This window comes from Zosterops lateralis (assembly GCF_965231275.1).
Source record: "Zosterops lateralis genome assembly, chromosome: 4".
NCBI classification, from domain to species: Eukaryota; Metazoa; Chordata; class Aves; order Passeriformes; family Zosteropidae; genus Zosterops; species Zosterops lateralis.
In genome coordinates this window covers 41,090,216-41,115,386 of record NC_139765.1, presented here as the reverse complement: position 1 = coordinate 41,115,386, position 25,171 = coordinate 41,090,216, and the positions used below count along the sequence as shown (strand labels likewise).

General features: G+C 42.4%; 1 protein-coding gene across 3 annotated transcripts in view; it reads left to right on the top strand.

Moving 5' to 3' along the window:
- SRGAP1 (SLIT-ROBO Rho GTPase activating protein 1) overlaps window positions 1-4,432 on the top strand; it is a 145,121-nt gene extending 140,689 nt beyond the window's left edge. For all 3 annotated transcript variants that reach the window (XM_083859828.1, XM_083859830.1, XM_083859829.1), the window contains 3 exons: window positions 489-623; window positions 750-1,095; window positions 3,478-4,432. In XM_083859828.1, the coding sequence (XP_083715954.1) occupies window positions 489-623; window positions 750-1,095; window positions 3,478-3,855 (859 nt within the window). In that variant the 3' untranslated portion in view covers window positions 3,856-4,432. The remainder of the gene's footprint in view (window positions 1-488; window positions 624-749; window positions 1,096-3,477) is intronic.
- The last annotated feature ends 20,739 nt before the right edge of the window (window positions 4,433-25,171 follow it).

Below are 25,171 nucleotides of genomic sequence, written 5' to 3'. Positions count from 1 at the left end.
TAAAGAGTCAGATAGATTAAACACTTACCTTCTATGCAGGATACCTGTCTTTATTGCTCTGAGTTGAAAGCTCCATCAAAAACTACTATTAGGATAAGCTACTTCTATGCATACATTCCCAGTACATTCAGAGACAGATACTGCTGCACCTATTTGGATTTGACTATCTCTTTGTAGCAGTTGCTGACTTTTAACTTCAGAATACCAAGAGCTGGGTGGGGAAATGCAGCCCTGACCTCTTGTTTTGCAGTATTAGGCATGTGCTTTGCCAAGGATGACAACGTTCTTTAGAGAAAGGTTATGTACACTCAAAGTGTAAAGAGCTCAGTAAACAGAAGAATTATAAACAATTTTAGGAGATGTGCAAAGGCTGCAGTGCATTTATAACATGTCTGCTTTTTTTAAGGGGATTAAAATCTGAGAGCACCAAGGTGCTCTGTCATACTTGACTCACTCCCTTCTCATCTCACCACCTGTCTTCTGTTCAGGGATGATACTTTCTCAGATACACTGAGCCAAAAAGCAGACAGTGAGGCCAGCAGCGGACCCATAACTGAGGACAAGTCATCATCAAAGGATATTAACTCTCCTACTGACCGTCATTCAGATGTGTATTTAGGAAGGTAAGCTTCAGCGTAACACATTTTCAGTAGTCCTGCTCACTGCTCAGCTGACACAGTAATTACTCCTCCACATGCTTATGATGGGTCACCACAAGTTGTTCTACCATCACTTCTCCCCTGGTGCAGGCAAAGAAAGAGATCGGAACCTCCACCTCCCCTAAGACGCCCAGGCAGGGGCAGTGATGGCCACTGCCCAGTCCATCCACCCCACCCTCTCTCCAACTCGGCCATGGAGCTGGGCTCCCCCAACCTGGCAACTCACTGCAGTCCCAGAGCCCTCCTTCAGAACCGCAACCTCAACGCCGACAGCCCTGAACGGCGGCGCAGGCCTGGCCATGGCAGCCTCACTAACATCAGCAGGCATGATTCGCTGAAGAAGATTGATAGCCCTCCCATTAGAAGGTCTACATCTTCTGGTCAGTACACAGGTTTCAATGACCATAAGCCACTGGACCCAGAGTCAATAGCTCAGGTTTGTGTCTTTTTCATTTATGGCACTGTCTGATTTTCTAAGCAGCAAATCTCATTGAATAGCATAGCACAGAGCACGTGCACTGGTGGGAAGGTGTGTGCAGGGGAATATCCTACTTGGGTTTCCAAACAGTGTGTGTTTGAAAGAAGATGCATAAAGTAATCCTGAATAGAAGCAGCACAAAGGGGAGTAAAACATTGCAGAAGCAATAAAAAGAAATTATTTCCCATTGTAGTGTAATGAAATTGCCTCTGCCATACAGAACACTAGGAGAGTATTACAACAGCTACATAGATCGCTATGCTCTGTTGAAGGCTGGCCTATTCTGAGTTGCATGTAATTAGTGCTCAGTTATATGTCAGTGTTGTGGTAAACAGAAAAGTGCTCTGACTGGCTAGTAGCAAACATTGCCATTCAAAGCAGATTTACAGTCCACAGTCTTGTGGATTTTATAGTGGATAATATATAAAATCTTGTGGATTTTATATATTATGTGGATTTTATAACTGTTTTCATACAGTTCCTACTGTGTGTTGATTTGATGTGTGTAGTAGAACCTGATGTGCAAGATGTTGCAGCTGCATAAATTGTGGGCCATCTTATGTCTGTGTGAACAGTCACCCATCTCATTCCTGGCAGTGAAGAGGTGAAGATAATGGAGTAGGGAGCACCCTGATCATCAAATTGGTGTGTTGTACTGAGCCGGTAACAGCTCTTGAGTAAATAGATACCTCTGTCTTCAGAACTCGCATTTTGTCTAGATAGGATAACGTGATTACTAGGAGCACCCTGAGGGTGCTCCATGATTGCAAACACATTTTACAATAACACTGGCACTCATGTTTTAAAATTTAATGTACTGGTAATGCTTGCTTTCAAACTCTGCTTCCAGTGAGGAATAGAAGGGACTGGCATGCTTGAGTCAGAAATCACATGTTAGGGTTAGAAAGTGCAAGTGTTTTTACTGTTTTATTTTATTCTAAGATACTCATTTACTTTCCTGGAACAGCACTGTTTGGCTTAAGATATCTTTTTTTTATGCTTAGACTGGTGAGAGAACCCAAACTTGGATTAAACTATGTGAAAGTCAGTGTGAACAGGCAGAGACCGTGATATTTTTAGCTTAGTTGTATCTCAATACCACTGAAAAGCAGTGACCTAGTGTCTTGGTGCATTCTTTTAGCCTTCAGGCCTGAAATCCTGATGAAGAAAATAGGTTTTCTTAGATATGCATACTGACCAGTATCTTACAGTTTTTTTCTGTTTAAGATTTAACTCACTGACACAAGAGGAGAGAAGAATTGATAGGCATACAGACTTTATTTCCTTAGAAAACCAGGTTTTGTGCCGCGGCCTAGGGGGCCCAGTGGGCCTTCAAGGTGCCGTGGCAGTCCCTGGCAGAAGTGCCTTTATCAAGGCACTCTGTGCTCCAGACACACAGGCACTCTCGGATTTGGAGAGAGTGAATCAGCTTTCTTGTGAAGGGCTGCCAAGGCAGCCTTGGTCCAGGGGAAAGTCATGAGACTCCAGGAAACACCACACTCTTCTTTTCCTAGGGTCTCCTTTATTCAGGAGCTCCTGGGGTCCGAAGAACCCAGATGCTCAGGGGACCAGACTTTTATACCCTTTTCTGAAGGCGGGGCCAAGAACTTGGACCAATCAGGGCATGGATTAAGAAAACAACCAGTGGGTCCAAGATACACCAATAGGAGAACAGAGAAAGTAGGAATGGTAGAAACGACAAATCAGGGAGGAACAATCTTCATTCTGCAGCAAAGACTCACAGGCATGTTTCAGTTACCTCGCCACAAGTACAGGGAAGTCACTTAGAAACGCCTCCCAGAGGGCAAGGCTGCCACCTTGAAAACAGCTCATGAGCTCCACACCCTCCAAGGGAGAGTGATCTCCTTTGTGGCAGCCCTCAGGCTGCCACAGTTTTGTAATCCAGGTGAAGGAATACAGACCCTGAACACCTGAGGCTTTAGATGAGCAGAGCAGTTAGCTAAGAGTGAGCAAATGGACTAAAATCTTTACAATTGTCAGTACCCAAGAGATGACAGAAATCTTCAGCACTAAAACACTGCTAAGCAAACATCGGTTGTCCTGACAATCCATAAATGGCTTGCAGATTTTGGCGTAACACCTTTTTTTGATTGTGTCATATGAACAAGGTTAAATGTTTGTAATGTCCACCCAAAGCTGCCATGTTGTCAGTCATAACATCTTTCAAATAAATCTGGTGGAAATTGATTTTAGCACTATCATAACTGTTAGAGGATGGTTGGTGAATTAATGAATGCATTTCCTTCCCCCTTCCCCTGCTCCTCTGGCATTCAGTAGCAATGCGAATGACATGCTGCTCTCTCTTGTGCTCTGACCCAGGACATCGAGGAGACGATGAACACGGCACTGAACGAGCTCCGTGAGCTGGAGCGGCAGAGCTCGGCCAAACATGCCCCTGATGTCGTGTTGGACACCTTGGAGCAAATGAAGAACTCCCCCACACCTGCCACCTCCACCGAGTCGCTCAGCCCTCTCCACAGCGTTGTTCTAAGGAGCTCTGAGCCTCAGATCCGCCGTAGCACTAGTTCTTCCAGTGACACCATGAGTACTTTCAAGCCCATGGTGGCCCCTAGAATGGGAGTGCAGCTGAAACCTCCTGCTCTTAGGCCAAAACCTATTGTTCTTCCAAAAACAAATCCTAGCATAGGGCCTTCTCCTCCTTCCCAGGGTCCAGCCGACAAATCTTGCACAATGTAGGCAGCTCAGCCACCCATGGTGCCCAGCTGGGGTGTGCTAGAGAAAGGGTTGGATTAACAATAGAAGTCAAGGCTCCGTAACATCATTTGTTCATGTTTGTAACTGGAGAGGCTTTGTTTTTCAGTGGTTTTGAATGTATTGTCTGAAAGTAGCTACATTAACATGGGCATTTGTATTTTGTATGGTTTCGATTAAACTAAAAACTGGACAATTGTGCATAGTTTTAAAAAACAAACATAGACTTACTTGAAAACTTGATGCTGCACCATTTGTAATAAAACCAACACAGATCACGAACAGCTTGCCACGTTGTACCATACCTCACACTCTTACTGTAGCTATATAATAACAGATCCTGCACAAAACTGAGGGGTGGGAGGGGGTTCAGGGGACATTGAGCCTCTCATTTCTGGGTCACCAAACCAAATCTCAAGCAGGTTAGTAAGAACCTAAATCTAGCATGTGAGGATTAAGTGTCTGTGTGGAATGTCTTAAGTCATCTCAGGCCACATTTCTTATTTAAGACACAAAAAAAAAAAAAATCACCAAACCCTCACAACTCGTAATTGGCACCAAGTTTTAGCTTTCTTGTTGGCAGTCTCACTAGAGACAAGTGCTGGATGGATCTGGAGATCACATTGCTCTCACTGATACAAAGCAGCATTCCAGGACACGGCTAAAGCACATCTCCAGGATAGTAACTAGAAACTCCTTTTGCTGCCCTCTGTAGTACTGTACCTTTTCCCATGAAGCTAGACCTTCATTCCCTGGTACCACATTTTTCACAAGAGCTAAATTTGTTTGAAGCTCACCGAGGCCAGGCTCTGGGGAGTGCAGGAACCTGTTGGTCCATTAGGGAGCATGAGTGATCAACTGCACAGTAATTCAGAAAAGTATCCCATTGACTTTGTTGACCAGTGTCCAATTAAGGATGTGATTTGGGCTGCAATAGTCCAAGTTTTGAGCTGACCCAGCCGTGCTGACTGCCTTGCACAGCGCAAATGCTCAGTTGTGCTGACAGCAGCAAGACAGGACTCAGAAGAGGGACTACCCCCTGCCAGTGGTGCAGGGGTCACTCACAGGACAGGCAGCTGAGTTTCTACTGCCTAGATTCAAGCTGACTAAAGTTTTCCCTAAGCCCTTTCCCCTCCACTTCCCTTTTTTTTTAATGACAGAAATCAGTACCTTTCCTATGTCTGTGCAAGTGGCGACTGTCAACTTTGCTTAGTGCTCTGTTAAACTTTGTTAGGTGTGAGCTAAACCTACAGCTGTTTTGCACATTGCAACAGTAAGCCATAATATTATTTCTGTGAACATATTTTCAAACATCCAATCCATAAAAGAAGTTTCAATGAATAAAATGGGGGAAAAAATCACTTGTGGTCCACGTACAGAGGTACGACTGGCTGTAATTAAGATCTGTCTTTCCACATATTCTGTAAGATCTCACTTTTGGAAAGCTTGAAATTGTACAACTCAGTATACATTAACAATTGAGTTTGGGAGGAGAAGAGTAGTGACAAAATTTGATAGACATAATTGCTGAGATGACAGAAGTAATTTCCTGTTGTTATTTAGGAGGAATTTATTCCTGCTCTGGTTTACACCTTCTAGACAGGTGATGCAATGTGAAGCCCCAGGTGTGAGAAGTACCCATGAACTGCCTCTGGACCCCAAACTATTGCTGCTATTTGCAAGCACTTTTCAATCCAGTCACAGACTTCACACACATCTAGGTTAGAGGCACAGTCTTAATCCACCACAGTGGGCTGTGCAGCATGTATCAGCAAACCTCCATCCTTGTCAACTGCACTGCCTGATCCTAATGCCAGGGCTAGAGTCTAATCCAGGCCAGCCCCAGCTGCAGACCAGTGCTGGTCTGTAGGGTCTGCTCACTTGTTTGGGACCAGAGATATTTTCAAGTAGTTCCCCAGGTTACTAGACTCAGTGGAACAAAACTGGAATTTCTGCTTTCATTTACATACAGTTTTTGTCTAGCATTTTTAAATTAACCCACCTGGCACAATTGAGATGAATACCTGTATCTTTAAATTGCATAGGGAATTTTGTATGTTTAAATAACTGTACGTACTGGCCTCCATAATGCTTATATTAGAAATTGTTTAGCAAAAGAAAATATTAGAAACAGTGCATTTAGTGAATGCATCTACTTAGTGCATTCACACAGTTAATGTGTAGTTTGATGGTTATTATAGATACTTTAAAGCATAGTAAGTGGATATGTAACAGGAAAGACTGCTACATCTACAGGCGTACTAAAGGGTAACTCCTGCACACCTAATCCAATCAGTATTGTCCTTTACTGTCAAGTTTGATGAATTGCAGTACTGGTAGCTTCCTGCTTGTTGACTGTTACCTACTTGTGTCAATGTACATCTGTAGTATGTACATGTGAAAGTGCCTTTAAATTTTAGAGGAGCTTTAGCTTTGCTCTTGTACTGTTGCATTTCCATTGCATCCTTTCCTGTTCGTGTATGGCTGCATTCCCATTGCATTCCTTCCACTCTTGAAGATCAAATAAAAACATGGAAAATCCACAGTCTGAAAGAGAAATGTACTGTTAATCTGTTGTGACAATGCACTTTTATGTATAGTACTGTACATTTTTGGCATGTACCATTACAAGCTTCAGTATACATTCAAGTTTGTTCCTCATAGTGTATCTTTATAATAAAGACGATAGTTCTGTCTCTGTGTGTGGTTTTGCTGGGGAAACCACCGTATCTTCCAGCATGGATTGATGATCTACTTCCCACATAAGGGAGCATCCAGCACACCAGCATCCCCCAGCTATCCCCACCCCACACTGCATCAAGAGCTATCACCCTCTTGGCCTGAAGAAGCACTTGTTCCTGGAAAGTTCCTTGCCTAGCTTAAAAGTCCCTCTGTACCTGAGGACCCTTCACAAAGCCACTAACTTCACACAGTTCTGCCTGAGCACCCACCAAGAGTAGTCACTTGTGCTCACACTGGCTGAGGAAACCCTCCACTACCCACTTGGCCAAACACCCTGCCACCCCACCTGCTCCCCACAGGAAAAATGGGGTGAAGAAGACATTCCAGCTTACATATTAAAAAAAATATAGTGAAAAGAATTTAAAAAGGGGCATTTCTTAAAGTGGGGATATTTCTTGGAACGAAAGAGGAGATGCTGTCAGGCTGGGAGGGGGTGGAGGGAGTGCCACAGTTAAGGGTTATCTTCAGTGACATTATGTCTGAGAAATGGTGGCAAATATACACCCTCCCAGCTGGCTCCAGGAACCAGGGGGTCTCTTGATTGTCAGACTGATAGCTGCAGAGAGATGTTCTGCCATACATGGATCAGATGACATCAAGGACAATTCCTGGGCTCAAACTACAGCTGCCCAAATAGGCTTGCCATGCCACCCAGCTTAGATGTTCAGGGGCAGAGGAGCCCTTTGGAAATGTGTTCTCAATCCTTGCTAAAAATACCCCAAACCAGTCATCCCTGGTTGTTGTTGAGGACCAACATGTTCCTGTAGAAGACAAATGCCCCGTTCCTGGAAGTGTTCCAAGCCAGACTGGTTGGAGCTTTAAGCAATTTGGTGTTAAGGTGGAAGGTGTGCCTGCCTATGGGAGGGGCTTGGAAGGGGATGATCTTTACTGTTCCTTCCGACCCAAACCGTGCTATGGTTCTGTGCAGGGCAGTGTGGAGTGGTGTGGGGGAAGGGGCAGAGCAGCCCGCCTGGCTCGCAGCAGGGCTGTCATTCCTCTCACTGAGGAAGCTGCTGTAATGTGACTGGTGACTGCTCATCCATCAGCCCCTGGCGGCAGCCTTTGCACTGCAGCGTCCAGCGACCTACTTCGGGCATTTCTTCTTGTCCCCTACTGCACAAAAGCTGACTAAGGCACACAGGAGGGGACAGCAAAGGTCATTCCTCATTCAAGGTCCTACACAGCCCAGAGGATGCATAACCCAATTTCCACAGTCAGATCATTCACTGATGAGGGGAGGGGCTTATGTGGTGGCTTTTATTCTGTTTTAAAATAAATAAGAAAACACAAGAAGAGGAGTCTCCTCCTGTTTTATAATAAGCTCCAGTGTTGCATGGTGCTGACTTCCTAACTTCCTTCCAGTTTTTGTAGTGGAAAGAAGCCCAGCTCTCACGGAGACAGCCAAAGCTTTTGGCAGGTGATGGAGGAACTGCTGACTCTACTGGTGCTTGAAAATCAAAAGGGTGATGAGATGTTTTGCTGAGAAAAGTGTGTTAGCTGAACAGAAAAAGAGTAGCAGGGGCAGCAGTGTTTAGCAGTCTCAGGCCACTGCTGCATATCATTGTTTCAGGTCACATGCAGCTCCAGGATGTGGCACTGCCCCAGCCTGCACAAACACCTCCTCAGACAGCATAAGGAAACCACAGAGGATCTACCCAGGTTTTAAGTTCTCCTTGGAAGAGATACACGGTTTGTTTCTTACTCTGTGGCTCACATGGACAGTTGCTCTGTTCAGTCACTGCTACCCCATGGAACAAGCCTTGACATTAGTCTGGATGAAACTCATACATGGGGAGCAACTGAAACGGGAAAAGTATTCACTAGAGATGGTACAAGATGAAGGTACCATTCTTGTATGAAAGAATATTGCATTTTCCATGAACTTGATGGAAAAATATTCCTACTATAATATATTGAAGCCTAAACAGAATCCTAAAACCCAGTAAGCTGAACCAGCTCAATTATTGTTTCAAAAACAGACAAACTAACTGCTCATTCAGACGTGCCACTGTCACTGCAGCTATTCCCTGTCTCTGCGTTTTCCTCAAGGGCATTTGCAGGTCACACAGCTGGCAGCACCGGTCTCTGCCAGCACTTTGGCTCCAGCAGACCCAGCCAGAGCAAGTTTTTCCTGCTGGGGAGCCCTTATGGCTCAGACGTGTCACCCACTGTCCACTGCAGTGCTGCAGCTCATCTGGACTGCAGCCGCCTTGACTTCAACCCCAGCTCCTGCCACCCCTCAGCCCTTTCCTGGCAGCCAGCCCCACTGGACACCCACTTCCCCCTGGCCCCGGCAGGGCTGCAGCCCTAGCACAGTGTTTTGGTTCCTGTTATCCAGCCATCCCACTGGTCAGCAAGGCTAAAAACAGTGGAAAGGAAAACAGAAGATGGCAGGCCTCAGAGCAGCCCACCTGATGCACCGTCCCCACCAGATGCAAGAACAAGATGCAAGAACTGTGCAGTGGTACTAAGGTGGAATCAAGGCAGAGAAGAGCTCTGTATTCCCTTACCTTCTTACACAGTGGGTATAGTGAGAGCTGGCAGGCCCAAAGGCTGTAAGGAGACATGCACAGTTTGATGCTGACTGAGGGATTGAATAGATGTGCATTACATGATCTGGGTCTGGCTGAATTGGACAGGTCAGCAGGTGTTCTCTTACCTTTCTCAGTACACACATGAAAATTAAAAATGTAGGAATATACTTTTTACTGTAACTCTGCAGTCAGCTGAGCCTCTGCCCCACGGCTGCACAAGTAGTGTACCCCATGTCTGTCTCTTCTCCCAAGTAACAAATGATAAGCCGAGAGGAAATGGCCTCAAGTTGAATCACAGGAGGTTTAGATTCGATATTAGGAAAAATTTCTTCAGTGAAAAGGTTGTCAAGCACAGGAAAAGGCTGCCCAGGGAAGTGACTGGGTCACCATCCCTGAAGGTACTTAAAAGCCGTATAGATGTGGCACTTGGAGACATGGTTTGGGGGTGAACAGAGCAGTGCTGGATTGACAGTTGAACTCGATGATCTGAAAGGTCTTTTCCAACCTAAAAGGTTCTATGATTCTATGATCCCCAGTTGTGTCACTGCCATCTACCAGCAGGGTCAGGCCACACTGGTCACCACAGACACATGAGAGCGGCTTAGTGATTCAGTGTTGGAGGTTGAGGATTTCCCTTTTTTTAATTAACAAACTGTATTGATTTTTTTTTTTCAAGTAGCATACTAATGGAATATGAACATGAAGTACGAGGCAAAAAAAATTCAGCTGTAAAATATAGACAAGTTGTGCCATACAAAGGAGGTCAAACACTTGCGGGATCAAAATCAATAACAGCTGCACTGAGTGCAGCACCATGGATAAACCAAAACCAAACCCTGCCTGTTCTCATCTCTGTGAAGCACATTGATTCCTCCTTTAATATCTGCCATGTGCCTTTTCAGTAGTGTACACTGACATCTATAAACCCTGACCAAACAACGTAAAATAGTGATTTACATTTATTTGAATGAATTACGCTCCAGGAGGGACAAATCACTGAGCTGAGCACTCCTCTGGAGGTGAATGAGACACTCATTTAAATGGTCAGGCTTCTGGCAGTGAGTTTCTGATTGCAAAGAAATGGCATTAACATGGATGTTGGTACCAGAATCATGAATAGAAAATTTAAATGTATTAAAGGTGGAAAATGCCTAAAATCCTTCATAACTTCAACCTAGAACTGCTGAGTATCTTAAAACAACTCACTGTGACACATACTTTAATTGGGGTTTTACCTGCCTACAATCTTTTCTGAGACAATCATTACAGTAGCACCCCAGCACCTCCCTGCTAACAGCATCAAGGTGAATACAACAGGGTTATTCATCAATATTCGCAGATTTAAGCTGAATTTCACCTGGACAGTTTTCTCAGCTATTTAATTTTTTTCCTGAAAGCTACTACAAGAGTATGTCAAAAATTAATTTCAGACCTAGTGTGAACACCATTTTTAAATTTGTCATACACATGACTTATTTATAAGTCTTATAATAAGGCTTATTTTATGATTAAGTCAAAATTATTCTGAACAAAATCAGTTTACATAAATGTTACAATCAGACACAAAAATATGGCTAATCTGGGGGTGCTAAATCATATAGTAATTTTGAACTCTCCTCTGTACTCCTCCCAAAATTACGAATTAAAACCAAATAAATATATATATGCATATATCATTTCTTGAAAGCATTGGACCAGGTACATTGCAAAATTCCTGCTGCATGTTTTATTTCTGTATTAAAGTATTAAAACTTAACTTTCTCAAACCCTGGAAGTTCAGAACTAGTATAATTTCTTATGTACTGTAGGCCTAAATGCCATTTGTATCCTTGTACATCCATGAGTTGTGCACATGAAAATGTGCATGTTCAAGTGAAGCAGCAGCTGATTTATAAGCTTTTATGAAAAAGCTTGACTTTCTTCTATACCTGTGTTGTAATATTGGGTCTCTGGTTTTGGCCTTTGTAAAAATAACTTGATACTCTGTTTACATGCTGTCGGTTTGTGTGTTTTCCATTTCACTGTTTTAACTTTTTTCCTGCTTTATAGGCATACCAGCAGGCTCCAGCATTTCAACACGATTTCTGTGTGCACTACAGTTCTGTCTCCAGTACCAGGTAGAATTATTATTACCTCAAAGCAAACTCAATTTTTTAGAGATCTATTAGCAACACCAGTCATAGAATAATTCAGTTATGCTTAATGTGCTTTTCATTCTTAGTTAATAAAATCAATGGGAATGCAGTTCCTGAAGATAATTTAACTTTTCCCAATGTTTCCTTTTCTTGGTGAAAAAAACAGAGTTTTGCTCAGGCCTCACAAATTTAGCAGCATCTGCCCCAGATATCAGCTGCAAAAGGTGTTCCGTTTGAGGGTGCCTGTGCAGGGGGGCAGCACTACCCTGGTCCCTGCACTGCCACCTCCAGGGCTCACCCCTGGTCACCACAACATCAGGGGGACATTTTCCCTCTGCTAACCTAAGTGTGAGAGTATTCAAATCTATACAACTCCTCTAATACACTCTGAATCCCATGTGTCATGGTCAAAGTAAAGCAGCACTCAAATGCAGTAGGAGACAGCCCACACCTTGCTCCCTGGGAGCAGGACTGGAGGTAAAAAAGTCACCTGTGCCATCCCTATAAGGCTCCTGAGTGTCATACATCATCCCCAAGGCTCTTTGCCCTCTTTGTTAAAGCCAATACAAACATGTCCAGTGCCTCAGTTTCCCCACTGCATCCACTTTTCAAAGCACTGGCAACAATCATGTTTCATCTGACTAAAGGAAGGATTCCAGTATCAAACAAAACACATCATGCAGAGGAAAACAACATTTCTATGTGGCAGAAATGCTTGTAGAATTAGGGGCTGCAATTCTGCAAAAGGAAATACAAATTACTTTGAGATTATGCTTATGTCCAGAAATATTTTCCAGTGTTGCTTGCAGTAGTCTGAGTAAGAGTGAGGGATAATCAGGTTTGCGCCTAACTTCTGTCAAGAGAGCACTGCAGTGGGACCACTGCTCTGCTCTTCTCTCCAGGGCTTTTGTAATTCACTCCTATCGCTGGGAAATGCTGCCCAGCACCACTGATGTCCCACTCCACTGGGGGCAGAGTTTGACAGGGGAAGGACCTGAATGCAGGATGGTCTTAAACTGGGCAGAAGATGATTCTGCATTAGTGGCAAAAATAAGGGACAAAAGATGCAGCCAGAGAGGCAATGAGGTGGCTCCAACTTACTGTCATGTATCCGAGTGCCAGGAGATATTTTGCTGCAGGGTATCCTGCCTGCCAGGACTGGGTGTGCAGGGAAAGGAAGCAGCACGTCTTGGGGGAAGTTGCAGATGTTTCAATACTTAGAAGACCGGGGAGGAAAGAAAAGGTCACTGTAATTCAGGTGAAAAATGACGCTCGAATTCCTGTCAAGCTTCCTATCCACCACAAGTGATTTTGCATCCTCTGCCATGTTGTTGAAGGCAGGAGTGGCAGCCCGTGCTGAGCTGGCCACTGAGGCTGTGCAAGGACTGTGGATCATGCAGGAGGTGAGACACTAGACACAGACAGACAATGAAAGGCATCACCAGATTTTGTGCCCACAGACAGATCTGGTACAATTTTGTCTACAGAATGATTGTTTGTAAAACTGTCCTGTTTAACCCAAAGCAGAGAAAGTTTCTTTGGAAACTTCATTTCCCTTCTTGTATTGTTGCATGCATTACTCAGAGTACGAAATATAAAACAATTTATTTTAAGCTCTAGCTTGTACCTCAGGGTAACTCAATATTAAAAATTCATGGTTCGGTTCATAACAGTTTCTCATAATTTGTGTGGGTTTTCCATGGGGTTTACCTTTTAAGGGGACCTGAATGCACATTTCATGGTGGAAGCGCTGGCATTTGGCCTCTAGCAAAGTCCCAGTCCCCAGCAAGTTGACCTATACTACAAAATATACTGTATGAATTTGTTAAAGGAAAAATCCTCCAAAAGGCCTAAACCAAACTGTCCAGCAGCCCTTGAGTAGTTTCCATTTGAATCTGACTATTTTACAAGTGACATGCTCTCTTCCAGATTCAAACAGCAAACCAGAGAGTCCTGCCTTCCTGTAAGAGATTCACGAGTTAAATTCAACAGCACCTCTCATTTCGTATATAGGATATCAACTCTACATTGCATCTTTGTGAAGTAATGTATACCTAAGTTATAAATTACAAAACTTGGACTGTAAAGATACCATACAGCAAATAAGTTTAAGCAATCAAAAAGTCAACCACAAACTGAGAAAAATGTTATTTCTTGCACAGCTGAACACCTCATTAATACAAGACATAAACCAAAGCAAAGCAGCAGAGAGAGAAAACAAAGCTGGCTTTAATAGGATTTCCCCTTTCACAGCAAATTCTGCAAGCTTAAATATATTTTCCACAATAAAAATGGACAAAAGAACCTCTGTAACTTGTTCCTAAAAAAATATTTTATTGAAATGCTTTGCTGCATTCTTCATGCTTATAGGATAAATGCATTTCATTGTAAAATCTTATATAAAACAACTCTGCTTTAACATAAGAAAAAAAAATGCTTTTTTGTTTGTTTGTTTTGCTCTTTATAGAATGAAACATTGCTGTGAAGTATGTCTTCAGGAAATATCCTGAGTTTCAAAAAGTGGCATTTCCTGATGGCATGATGACTTACTGGAAAATTACAGGTCAGTTCTGGCTAACAGCTTTGGGATGTCTCAGCTCCCTCAGCAGAGAAAGCCTCAAGGGCACACAGAGAAAACCCAAGTACAAGTCAGGGCACTGGGGACCAAATATTGCTATTAAAATAGTAATACTTAAGAATGCAAAGGAAAAGCTGTCAGACTAAGAACTTCTATTTGAGAGAGACAGATGAAAAATTTAGCAGCCTTGTGTTTTATTTAAGGAGTTCAGCTCAGCAATCTGAGGACACTGAAATCCTACTGCTCTTCCTCCCTCCAGCAGCCCGTGCTGCCCATGGCTTAGCAGGACCGCAAGGAGGAGTTCAGGTATAATTCATATAATTTGAGGTTTTCCTAACACTCCTGTAAGTGGCAAGTCTTTCCTCATACTCACAAGTCTCAACTCTTACTTATGTAAAGATCCTTCCTATGTGTTTCTCTCAGTTGTGAACACCACAGCAAGGGATGGAAACTCGCTGCCTTTTAAACTCCATCTGTTAATAATTTATGGTTTGCAAATATCCTGAAGCCACTGACTTTTCAGAAATATTACTGTGTTGAGACATCTTCCTTTTATATGTGATAATATCAAGTGTCCCTTGGTGAGATCTTAGGGTGTTTAATAGAGAAATAATCTCCACACTTATTTTTTTAGAAGCTACTTGATTAAACTGCTACAACATTCTTTTTCATTTCTCTCATTTATTGTGCAACCAACTACTTCTGGGTCTCCGCAAGGACAAAATCAATCTCTTGGTTTCTGTTTCCAGTCTCCATTACACACACATATGAACATACACATTCAGACAGGTTTTACACCCCTACCCTGAATCTGGAGGATGGGTGTTTCCCACTCCCAAGGTGTTTCCCACTTTCCTATACCATCAGACCCACCACACAGGGATAATATCCCTTAAGTGTTTTATGAATATACATGCATTTTCATATTTAGGAAGACTAAAGGGGACAATATCCCATGTTGAAATCAGCTTTGATGCAGTGGATGTGGTTTCCACCATCAAAATCTGGTCATGTGCATCCCTGTTTCCTTCACATGGATACCAATTTCTCCCTCCCAGACTTTGCATTTTAACAAGCAGTGTTCTGCAGTCCATTCATGGCAGAGCATCAAGAGCCTGTCATCTCTTGCTTGACTTTGTTCATAGAAGAAAAAAAGGGTGAGCCACACTGGGCCGATTTCTTTTGGTAGTTCCTTGTAACATACTGCAACATCTCATTAACACTCCTTGCCATGCAAAGTAGCAGCTGATGTACATATCTGAGGAGTTTCACTTCTTAAAGTGAAAATTTAAAGTTTAAAATTGTGTCTTCTAAATTACTAACTTACTAACTAACTTAATAGTTTGTTGAACATCTTGGAAAAATCTCTAGGACAAACATTCCCTTATCAGAACTTCCTATTAAAATATTTGCAGCAATATTCCTTCTAGCAAGAGAACAAATTTCTGAACCAATGCTGTCCCTGTAAATAAACATTTTACCCAAAGACAAGTGGTTTAACAGTATCTAGTAGAGTTAGTTAAACATCACTGAAAAGTTTCCTCAGAGTTCATAAACCCCATATTTACTCATTAGTGGACTTTCAAGTCCTCTAATCTTGTGAGCAGTTTCTGCTGTAAGAAGTTAATTGTGTGACTTCCATTCTTCATCTCATTGAGCTTCAAGCTTTTCAGCAGCTGAACACAGTTAAATCCACCTCTCTCAAAATACAGTGACAGAAACTATGTTTTACTTGGGAGTAACAGGGGTGGGAGCACTCAGTAAGTCTGGGCATAAATCTCCTAATATGTACTAGTGTAATGCAAGAGTCATTCATGATTTCAAAAGCCAGTTTTCTTTTGTCATCAGAAAGACTCATAAGGTAGAAAAAAAATCACCTTGGTAAGAGATTTCTTGAGGTCAGTTGCCAAAATTCATATACAATATTATACCTGCAGAACAATAGCAGTTTGCAAATCTTTACGCACTGGTGTCACCCGATCTGGGACACAGCTGCACTGACATCACAGTTTATGCCTGACTAGATATCCAAATAAAGATCCTATGAAGTCTTTCATACTTCATTTATTAATAATTTCCCCATGACCACAGACTTGCATTAACCCAAACAAAAGTAAACTGAGCAGATCCTAGCAGAGATCAGGGACTATCTGAAGAGGCTTTGAAAGGCTTCCAGGGCTGATGCAATATCAGAAGAATAAGATGGGCACTGCACAAACCTCCCACATTGTGATTATTTTTTAGTGTCAATGACAATCCAAGGACATGCTGGATTTAAGTCCAGCACTTGAAAGATTCAAGCATCAAAAGCTTGGCATATTTTGTATGAAAGGTAAACAAATGATAGTACAATGAGATGATACAAAAGAGCACACTTGCCAGATCTTTAATGAGATAGAACAACATTTTCCCAATATTTTGCCCAACTCCTTTTAAAACTAATGCCTCTGAGAAGCCTAAGAATTCAATCAAGGAGGTTTGAGCACAGGTCCATGTAACTCTGTACCTAATCACTAAAAGGGACTCTTAGATGCAGCCAGGGTATTTTTGAAAACCAGAGGTAGCTCAGTAACCTATACCTTAGAGTTTATCTTGCCCAGATGCATTTTTTTTTTTTTAATTATTATTATTATTAGTAGTAGTAGTAGTACATGGAAACCACACACCTCAGTGAATTTCTGAAAACTGAATTCTTTGGGTTAAGGAGTTTAACATCATCTTCTGGAGTAATTATATAGCTCCAAACAAGGGGAAAAGTAAAAGAAAAAAATAAAACTGGCTTCTGTAGATGTCAACAGTGGTGCTGTAAGAGTTGGCCTTTGCTTAGAGGAACTAGAACAAATAATCCAGGACATGTAGGCAGTGCTTCTCCTCATGTCAGTAGAATGCTGAGCTTTTTAAAGAAATCAGAGCTTTTTAAAGAAAAAAGGACTTAAAACATATCTGTGATTACTTTCCTAAATCCAAAGTGACACAGCCTCCAGCATAGCCTAGATTCCTACCCAGCACTATACATGTCCAACTCCCAAGATGCTTCTGAGCCAATATTGTTCCTATGCTCCCTGGCAGTTAATATAGTTCTTCTGGCATACGCAGAACTTACCTGCAAAAAAGCACAGGACAAAATGAAATTTGAGACACTTATGAAATATTGGTGCTGTTAGGTTGTACACCTTAAATTCAGATTTTCCCTTTTGTGGACTTCCTGGTGCCTACATATCACTGTTTACGAAAAGCAACATATAAGACCTGACGTGAGACACCACTACTGCCATTTATCAGGCTTCATTTTGAAGTGTATGGTTTAGCACAGAAACTTACATCTGGTGAAGGATTTAGGGATTTTTAAAACTAGCTGATGAACAGAGTATTATGTTCTTTTAAAACAGCCATCACCCTGAGTGAAGTTGAATGCATTTTTTATCCTTACAAAACCAAATTGCTGGATGTGCTCTGCAGACTAGGAGGTTGCTTTCTTGCACAACTGCAGAAACATAGTCAATAAAAATGCTCTTGGTTCCTACAGGGGTAAAATAGGCATTACACCCAATCTCCTAAAGAAAGAACCATTGAAAGCAATGTCATTTTACATACAGTGCACTGGTCCTGTTGATCACCTGAAAGAAAAAGGCCCTGACAAGGAGGAATTCATGAGTCTAGCTCATGAGTAAGGAAAAAAGACAATGTACTGTTCTTAAAGCCCAAGGAGTAAAAGAAAGCAAAGGCAATTTAAAGAAAACTGCAAAAAAATGCATTTCCAATGCAGAACATACATTTTTTTTCTGTTTTAAATGGGAGTATTTGAAGCAAAGCAGATTAAAATTACTTTTTTCAAATGGGCACCTAATGTCCCATTGAGTTGTGTCCCGGGCAGATACAGAGGTGAAGAGCACACACAGAGTCTTTGGGAACTCTAGGAACAGCCCCAGTGCCAGAATTATGTTTTATTAACACACCTTGTATAATAATAGTGCACATAATTATGTTTGACTTAGCAATTTACGGCTTATTAGAGTGTTCTTAACTTTATAAATGTGAAAGAAAAATTTAGCATCAGGACATGGAAAACCAGGTAATGACATTGGAAGGGTATGTTCACTGACTGCAGCAGGTGCAAGTGTTTCTGTACATGTGAGGCAAATGGTTCAGAGCCTCCCAGAATGGCATCCATCACCCTCTTGAAGGAACATGAGGAAAAATTCTGCTTTATCACCATGACAACTCGTGCCACACCATTGCTATAGTAACTGGCTGAACATTATTAGTTTTTAACCATACACTCAATGGCCACTGTGCAAATGAGGAGGAGCCACCAGGGCACTTAGCTCTGCCCTGCTGCTGCTCCCACTCCATCCTGTCTTTTTGCCGAGTAATCCAATCTCCTTCCATGTTCCCGCAGCCCCACACTGTCAGCCAAGCTCCCCACCACTGGCAGCTTCCCAAACCCAAGTCTGTCTCATCATCAGAGTACTAATTGCATGTATTTTACCATTGGATTTGTGGGGTTCCCCCCCATGAGTGATTTATCAGGCTAAGATTAAATGCAAGTAGAAAATTTTATCTTCCCAGTGATTCATTGGAAATCTGTCCTGTTAATCCAGCGCACCACAGGGTGGCTTTGCGCGCTGCATTTGCATCCTACGCACGCAGTCGCAGTATCAGTTCAAAGGCACCGTCCTGTCCCCTGAAGAGGCAGGATTTCAGCATTGTCATGGTGCAAGAATGCATTTACTGTGCACTACCAAACCCCAAGCCATCATCATTGTAATACTCCAGCTCGGGCTGCAACACTGCCCCCGGCAGCACAGTCCTTGTGTACAATGATGGGAAACAGCAGCAGGGAAACACACACTAATGCCTCTCAGATCACATCAAGGCCCAAAAGGCTGTGGCTAGATAATGTCTTACGTCCAGCTACCTTCCAACACCAAAGAAGGAAAAATAAATGGGGTTATTGCTGGGGTTTGACCCAGTCTGGGGGAAGAGGGTGAAACACAATTTTGACTGTCATCACAAAAGGATGCAACAGGTTGGGAGGAGTTTGTCGCTGTCTGAGAACACCATCCCCACCTGACTCCCAGGCACAGCAAGCCCACATCCCCAGGTGCTGCAGGTGTATCAATCACACTGAAAGTGCCATGAAATTGGCTTGCTCTCTTCTTGGAGGACAGATGGGAGAAGGTCCTGCTGGTTTCTCCTTTGTCCCTTGTGTTCCTTCCACTTTCCCCCCTCCTCTGCCTCCTGCAGGTTCTCTTTGGGGCTGGTGCAGGCTGCAGCATTGGCAGAACTCCTCCACCCTCCATGCCAAGGGCAGCAGCGAGGTGGCACAGGCACCTCCCCTCAGCCCTCGTGCCCAAGCACAAACCCAGCAACATCTTGTGGGGCTTGTGAAAGGTGTCTCTGCCCATGGAAGGGCTTGGAACTAGATGATCTTTAATGTCCCTCCCAACACAAAATCCCAAATCATTCTGTGATTCTACAACAACCCAAAGCAGCACAAGGACACTGACCCCAGGGCCTGAGCCACCCTGACCCCAGCCCCTCAGCCTCCACTGCCCAGTGCTCTGGCCATACTTTGGCTGGTATAATACAACCATTTATCAGATGTATGTGGTGATACCAATACACATACATATGATTGTACCACACGCCATACACACCTGCAAACATGTATGCACACACTGTTATGCTATATATATTTACACTTATATACCACAGTAGCTCTTCCCACAGAAGACTATCAAAATCCTATTACTTTGTATTAGGCTTAAACCCTAGCCTGATGCTCCCTATGAGGCCTTTAACAGGTCATACAGGCCTTGGTAAACATCTTTTTTTTTTTCATTTTCTCACTGTTTAAAAAAAAAAAAAAAAGAAAAAAAAAAAAAAAAAGAAAGAAAAACCTACTCCCTCTTTTCTGAACTGGAATGCAAGTTTAAGTGAATGTGTAGTTTTCAAAAGAAAAAAAAAATCATAAAAGTTCTTTTACAGACTTTTTTGGCAATCAATAAAAAGTTTATTACACAGAAGATGAAACAACATCATTTTAGTATTCATATATACATTAAGGTATGAAACTAGATACCTGCTATTGCTGTTTACAGCTAAAGCAGAACTACAAATCACTCTATGGGGAAAAAATCCAGCAAGACTCAAACAAATCTGACTAGAGCAGTAAAATCTATCCCATGTTTATAAATGTGTATGAGAAGAGTATAAATTATTTTATTCTGGAGAGAGAGTCCTACTTACTTTTTTCTTTTTGTAATAATACCACCCCCTAGTGGCATTTTTTCTGCTTTGCTGAAACAAAAATGTGGTTTAACATATCAATCATATGCATTAAGAAATGGTACAAAAATTGCAAATAGGAATCTGTTGACCTGCACTGAATTTCAAGCCCACGTTCTACAGTCTCTGAATCTCTGCAGCTTTGGAAAAAGCTGTATCTGGCTCATTTCAAACATAATGTACAAAAATAAGCGCTTATGAAAATGCTACCATGAAAAGCAAAAAAAAATTAAGTCCCTTTAATGCACATTTACAGAATAACATTCCAGACAGATGAATTCCTCAATGTTTGATTAGTAAATTACACTCTGAAGTATGAGCCTTATAGTTTCAACATATTATTATCTTAGCCCCCTGAAGATATTTTCCTTGGCAGCTTTAAAGGTAGATGTAGCAAGAGCTTGTGACTGCTCCAGCTCTTGACTTGCACTTCCTTTTTGAACACACTAAAAAATCATCAGTAAGGTGGTGGTGGGATTTTTTAACCGTTCTGTGGCAATTTCAGATAGAAACAACTAAAATGAGCCATTCCTAACTTAGAAGCCATTATTTTAACAAATCAGTCCTAAGCAGAGGTGAGCCTGAGACACGCACAGCATATTTAGATATTGAGAGACTCACATTTTCTGGGATAAGAATTTGGGATATCATTTCAGTCTACAGGGATAGCAAGAAAAATGAGATAGTGCCACAAATCCCACTAGGTTGGAGCAAGATTTATACCCGTTTATTTTTAAACTTGATAGAGAGTGAGTAACACACAGCTTCAGAAATTTGCCTCCTGCTCTTCTTGCTGCAAGGTACATCAGCAGGTCAGCCAGCCCGAGGCAACTCCAATGCTGGGAAAATTCAGTGTAAAAAATTTTGAAATGCTCCAAGCAAAGCCAGCCTAAACACACTGTGTAACTTCATCATGGAGATGGCTGATTGGCTACATCCAATTCTACTGAATTTGCAGGGAAAATTGTAGGTAAATTGCGTAGGAGGGTGAGGTGGAGACTTGATTCATTGCACTAATTCTCTGCTTCTGTAACAATAAATGAGGATCAGTTTTTTCCCAAAAAGCTATTATCCAATGACACTTGAAAGTAACTCACTCTTGCTCTTTCCAGACAGGGATGCACGTAGAGAAAGGAAAGGCAGCTTTTATTTGGCTTGCACATCTTGCTTTCAGCAGAGCTCCAGGCACTTTACTCAGAGACAAGCTCTACACCTAGAATGGGACTTAATATGTCAACTTTTCAAAATAGTTTGGGCAGATTTGCATCATGGGATTAAAAGCACAAAGCTAAACCTGTTAGTACTCCCAATCTCTCACCCCATCCCCTTGACAAGTGCTGGCATCTCTCAGACTGAGGACAGGAGCCAACTGCTGGAGGCAAAAGCAGCCTCAGCTTTCCCACTACAAGTCTAGTGCAGAGCCCTCACAAAGAAGGCATGGTATTAGAATCCAGGTTTTCACTCTTTAAGTGTTGTCTTCCTAAAGTTTTACCTCTAGGTGATATGGAGGTCCCAGGGAGGCATAGGCAGTCCTTGGTGGAGCATCACTCTCAGGCCCTGAAGAACCACACGCAGCAACTGCCCTGGAAGAACCTGCAGCTTCAGGCTGCAGCAGCCACCACTGATCTGCTGAAAGCAGCTTGGCCCCTTGGCTGCTCTTCACTGTTCACAGCAATGACTTGAATGGGCTGCACCCACCCAGAAAGCAGATGAGCTTCTCCTCTCCAGAAAATTTAAGCTCTCCTCCCCCATTTGCCAAGGAAATTATCCAGGGCCAGGAAGAGGATGCTGATTCCTCACCTGAGAAAGCAGAGAAGTACCTGGAGGCTCTGCTGAACATCTACCTAACCACACAGAAGAAGGAGAGGTTGACTTGGATTCCCCTGGTCAAAGCCAACATTGATATTGCATATGACATTTTACTAAATAAATGTTTAGGAGACCATCAGGCTATTCCATACTGTGGGAGGCAATTCCCTCTGTCTGGGTTCCCTGAGAGAACTAACTCCAAGACAAAATCAAAGGCTGGGAATTCACTTTAATAGGGACAACCCCAGCCTAACCTCGGCATCTCTACCTGGCCCTCATTTTGACAAAGATCACATCATCCTTCCCAAAGGAACTTTACAATTCTTGGTTCAAGGTTGTGCACCCCAGTACAGGACTATGGTGACATTAGCTCCTTATGGCTCTGATCTGAGGAATTCAACTTGCACACACTAAAAAGCCTCTCAATACTTTTACAGCAAATGATGCATACATCAGAGCCAAAAACTTAGTGCTGCTAAATATTTTATCTTATCAGCAGTGAGCTGCACAAATGAAGCACAGCATTTCACTGCTCTGAAGTTTCAGATGTTAGCTTGTAGCATTGTAGCAGTATCTCCTAGCTAATAACAGGATACCACAAAGCTTGTCTTAATCATCTGCCCAAAACCAGCTCTTTTGCCAAGACTGCTGGTACAAAAAGATGGAACACCACCCTCCTAGAAAAGGTATAGTTGTCACATAAAACAAGCAGTTGCAACTACAGGTGGGGTCTAGTACATAAATTTTATACAGATTCCTGTGAAATTAGGCCAGCAATGCAGAGAGGCAAACAAAAATCTTCTGCTCACAGTCCATCTGCAATGCAGCCCTTCTACGTCTTTTTCTCCCTGTCTTGTCTTTCCCAGAGCTGTCATCTGCCCAAGCCCATCTTGTAGTGACTTGTCTCCCCTTCTCCTGAATTTTGGTCTTCTTGCCACTGCCCTGTGTAGCTGGGGCACGGCCAGGTCCCAGCTGCAAGATGAACTCTGTTACCCTACCACAAACCCAGTGGCTGCAACACCAGGTTGAAAGTTATGAGAGAACTGTACCCAAACAGGTGAACTTCCCCAGAAAAGCTCCACAGCAATGACCAAAATAAGTCAGACCATGTGTTGAGTGCATTCATTCACCAGAGAGAGAAAGAAGGAGCTGTTGGAGAAAATGATTGAGTATTTAAAGCAATTTCATGGCAAAAACCTGTTACCTCTATCCTCCAAAGGAGACTTCATGTTTAAATTAGTCCTTTGTTAACATGAAATCAGAGTCCAGTTCCATATTGCACTTGACTTGTATATTGTTTTTGCCAGGTCTGCAAAGCACTATACTATTGCTGTACTTTGTCAGCATTCTCATTTTCAGAGCCTCTTCTGCTTTTCCCAATAAACAGCTCCCACTTGGCACAACTGCAGCCCAAAGGCCATCCCTGCTGGGCCACTCACTAACTGTTCCCATGGGCATAACACCGACCTACTGCTCTTGAGGCTCAGGCAGAGCCCAAGCAAATAAGGAACGCTTGGCCTCCACTGCATCCACCTAGGCATGGCTAGCTTACATCTCTGCAAGTCTGAAAACAGGAATTCTGGAGCAAGCAGGGCACAAACACCAAAGTTTTCAGCCAACTAAGTCAGCTTAGTGCCAGCACTTCCGAAAGCAACCACAGAGCTCACCAGAAGCCCAGGACCAGCCATGCTGTGTGATGTCCTGCTTTCTGCAAGATGAGGAGTTGTAGGCAGTGGGCCAAAAAACAGGACTTGAGGAATGAATTATAGCACACTGCTGATTTTCTCAAGCAAAGCTTGGTTATGAGAAGACTGGGACCCAGTGCAGCCAAAGGCAGCAGCAGGCCAACCTGAAGCACATAAACAAAGAAGCCTCAGATAAATGATGCCAAAGAACTACCACTAGAATGATCACAAATGTCTCAGAAGGCTTGTATATGAAGAAGAGTGGACCAGAGCAGTGATTAACTGTGTGAGTGGCATAAAATTACTTTCTGCTATAGTGAAAAAATATTTTTTAAAAGTGGATTAGATAAACACTAGGTGTTAGCAAACAAAGAGGTAGCAGGAGCTTCCATTATTTTTAGATCATTAAAGCCTGAATATTATGTGCATTATGCATATGTTGCAGTCCTTCACAGCACAATACAAAATATATTAGTTTTCATTCCCTGCACTGTCTTTATGCAAAGGGAGGAGAAATAAAAGAATGTCTTATTCAAGAAAAAAACCTGAATACCACATACAAAAGAAAATAGCTTACAAGACATAAATATAAAATACCTAAGATTGTTCTTAGAATACATTTGCTGTCAAAATCACATTGCAGACAAAGGATACTAAATTAAATATTCCCCCAGTATCCTCATGGACTCAAGCAAATTATGAGGTACATGAAATTTGCTACAAGATAAGCTTCAATACTGCTATTCTAAGCAATCTGAATGGCACTGGGAATATCAAATCTCAGTACCTGTTTTAAAAATGTTTAAATATGTCTGTAAGCAATGGCTTTCAGCATGCTATCCTGAGTATCTTTACATCTGGCATTTAAAGCAGTCATTTATACATGACTTTCTAAGTACATTAGCACATTTAATCTTAGCTAAATTGGTGTAGAGGAAAAGCTGGCAGATGGGGTATCACCCAGTTCAGCAAAAGTCTATTTGTTTTCCAGTTCTTATAGTAAAGACACTGATCAATCTTTCCAGTACTGAAGTTAGTAATGAATATTATTTTTCCAATTATTGAGTTTCTCTACTTACTCCACAGACATGTTTCCCCCCAACCCTTGCTTAATTATGTAGGTTTTCATTTCTGGCCTAGCCAGTTTTACATCATAGAAACAGAATTACAGAATGGTTGGGGCTGACAGGCATCTTAAAGACCATCTACATTCAAGTCCCTGCCATGGCTAGAGACATATTCCACTAGACCAGGTTGCTTCAAGCCTCATCCTATCTGACAAGGGATGGGGAAACCACAGCTTCTCTAGACAGCCTGTTCCAATGTCTCACCATGCTCATAGCAAAGAATTTCTCCCACATATCTAATCTTCCAGTTTGAACCCAATACAGTCCCCCCATTACCTTATTTGTAATTTAAAACATAAACTCCATAAAGCATCAAATAAGAAACTGTGCTGTGAGTGTTCACGGATCTGACAAATATATAAATATTCATTCATTCCACATGCTCACACTCCCCACACTT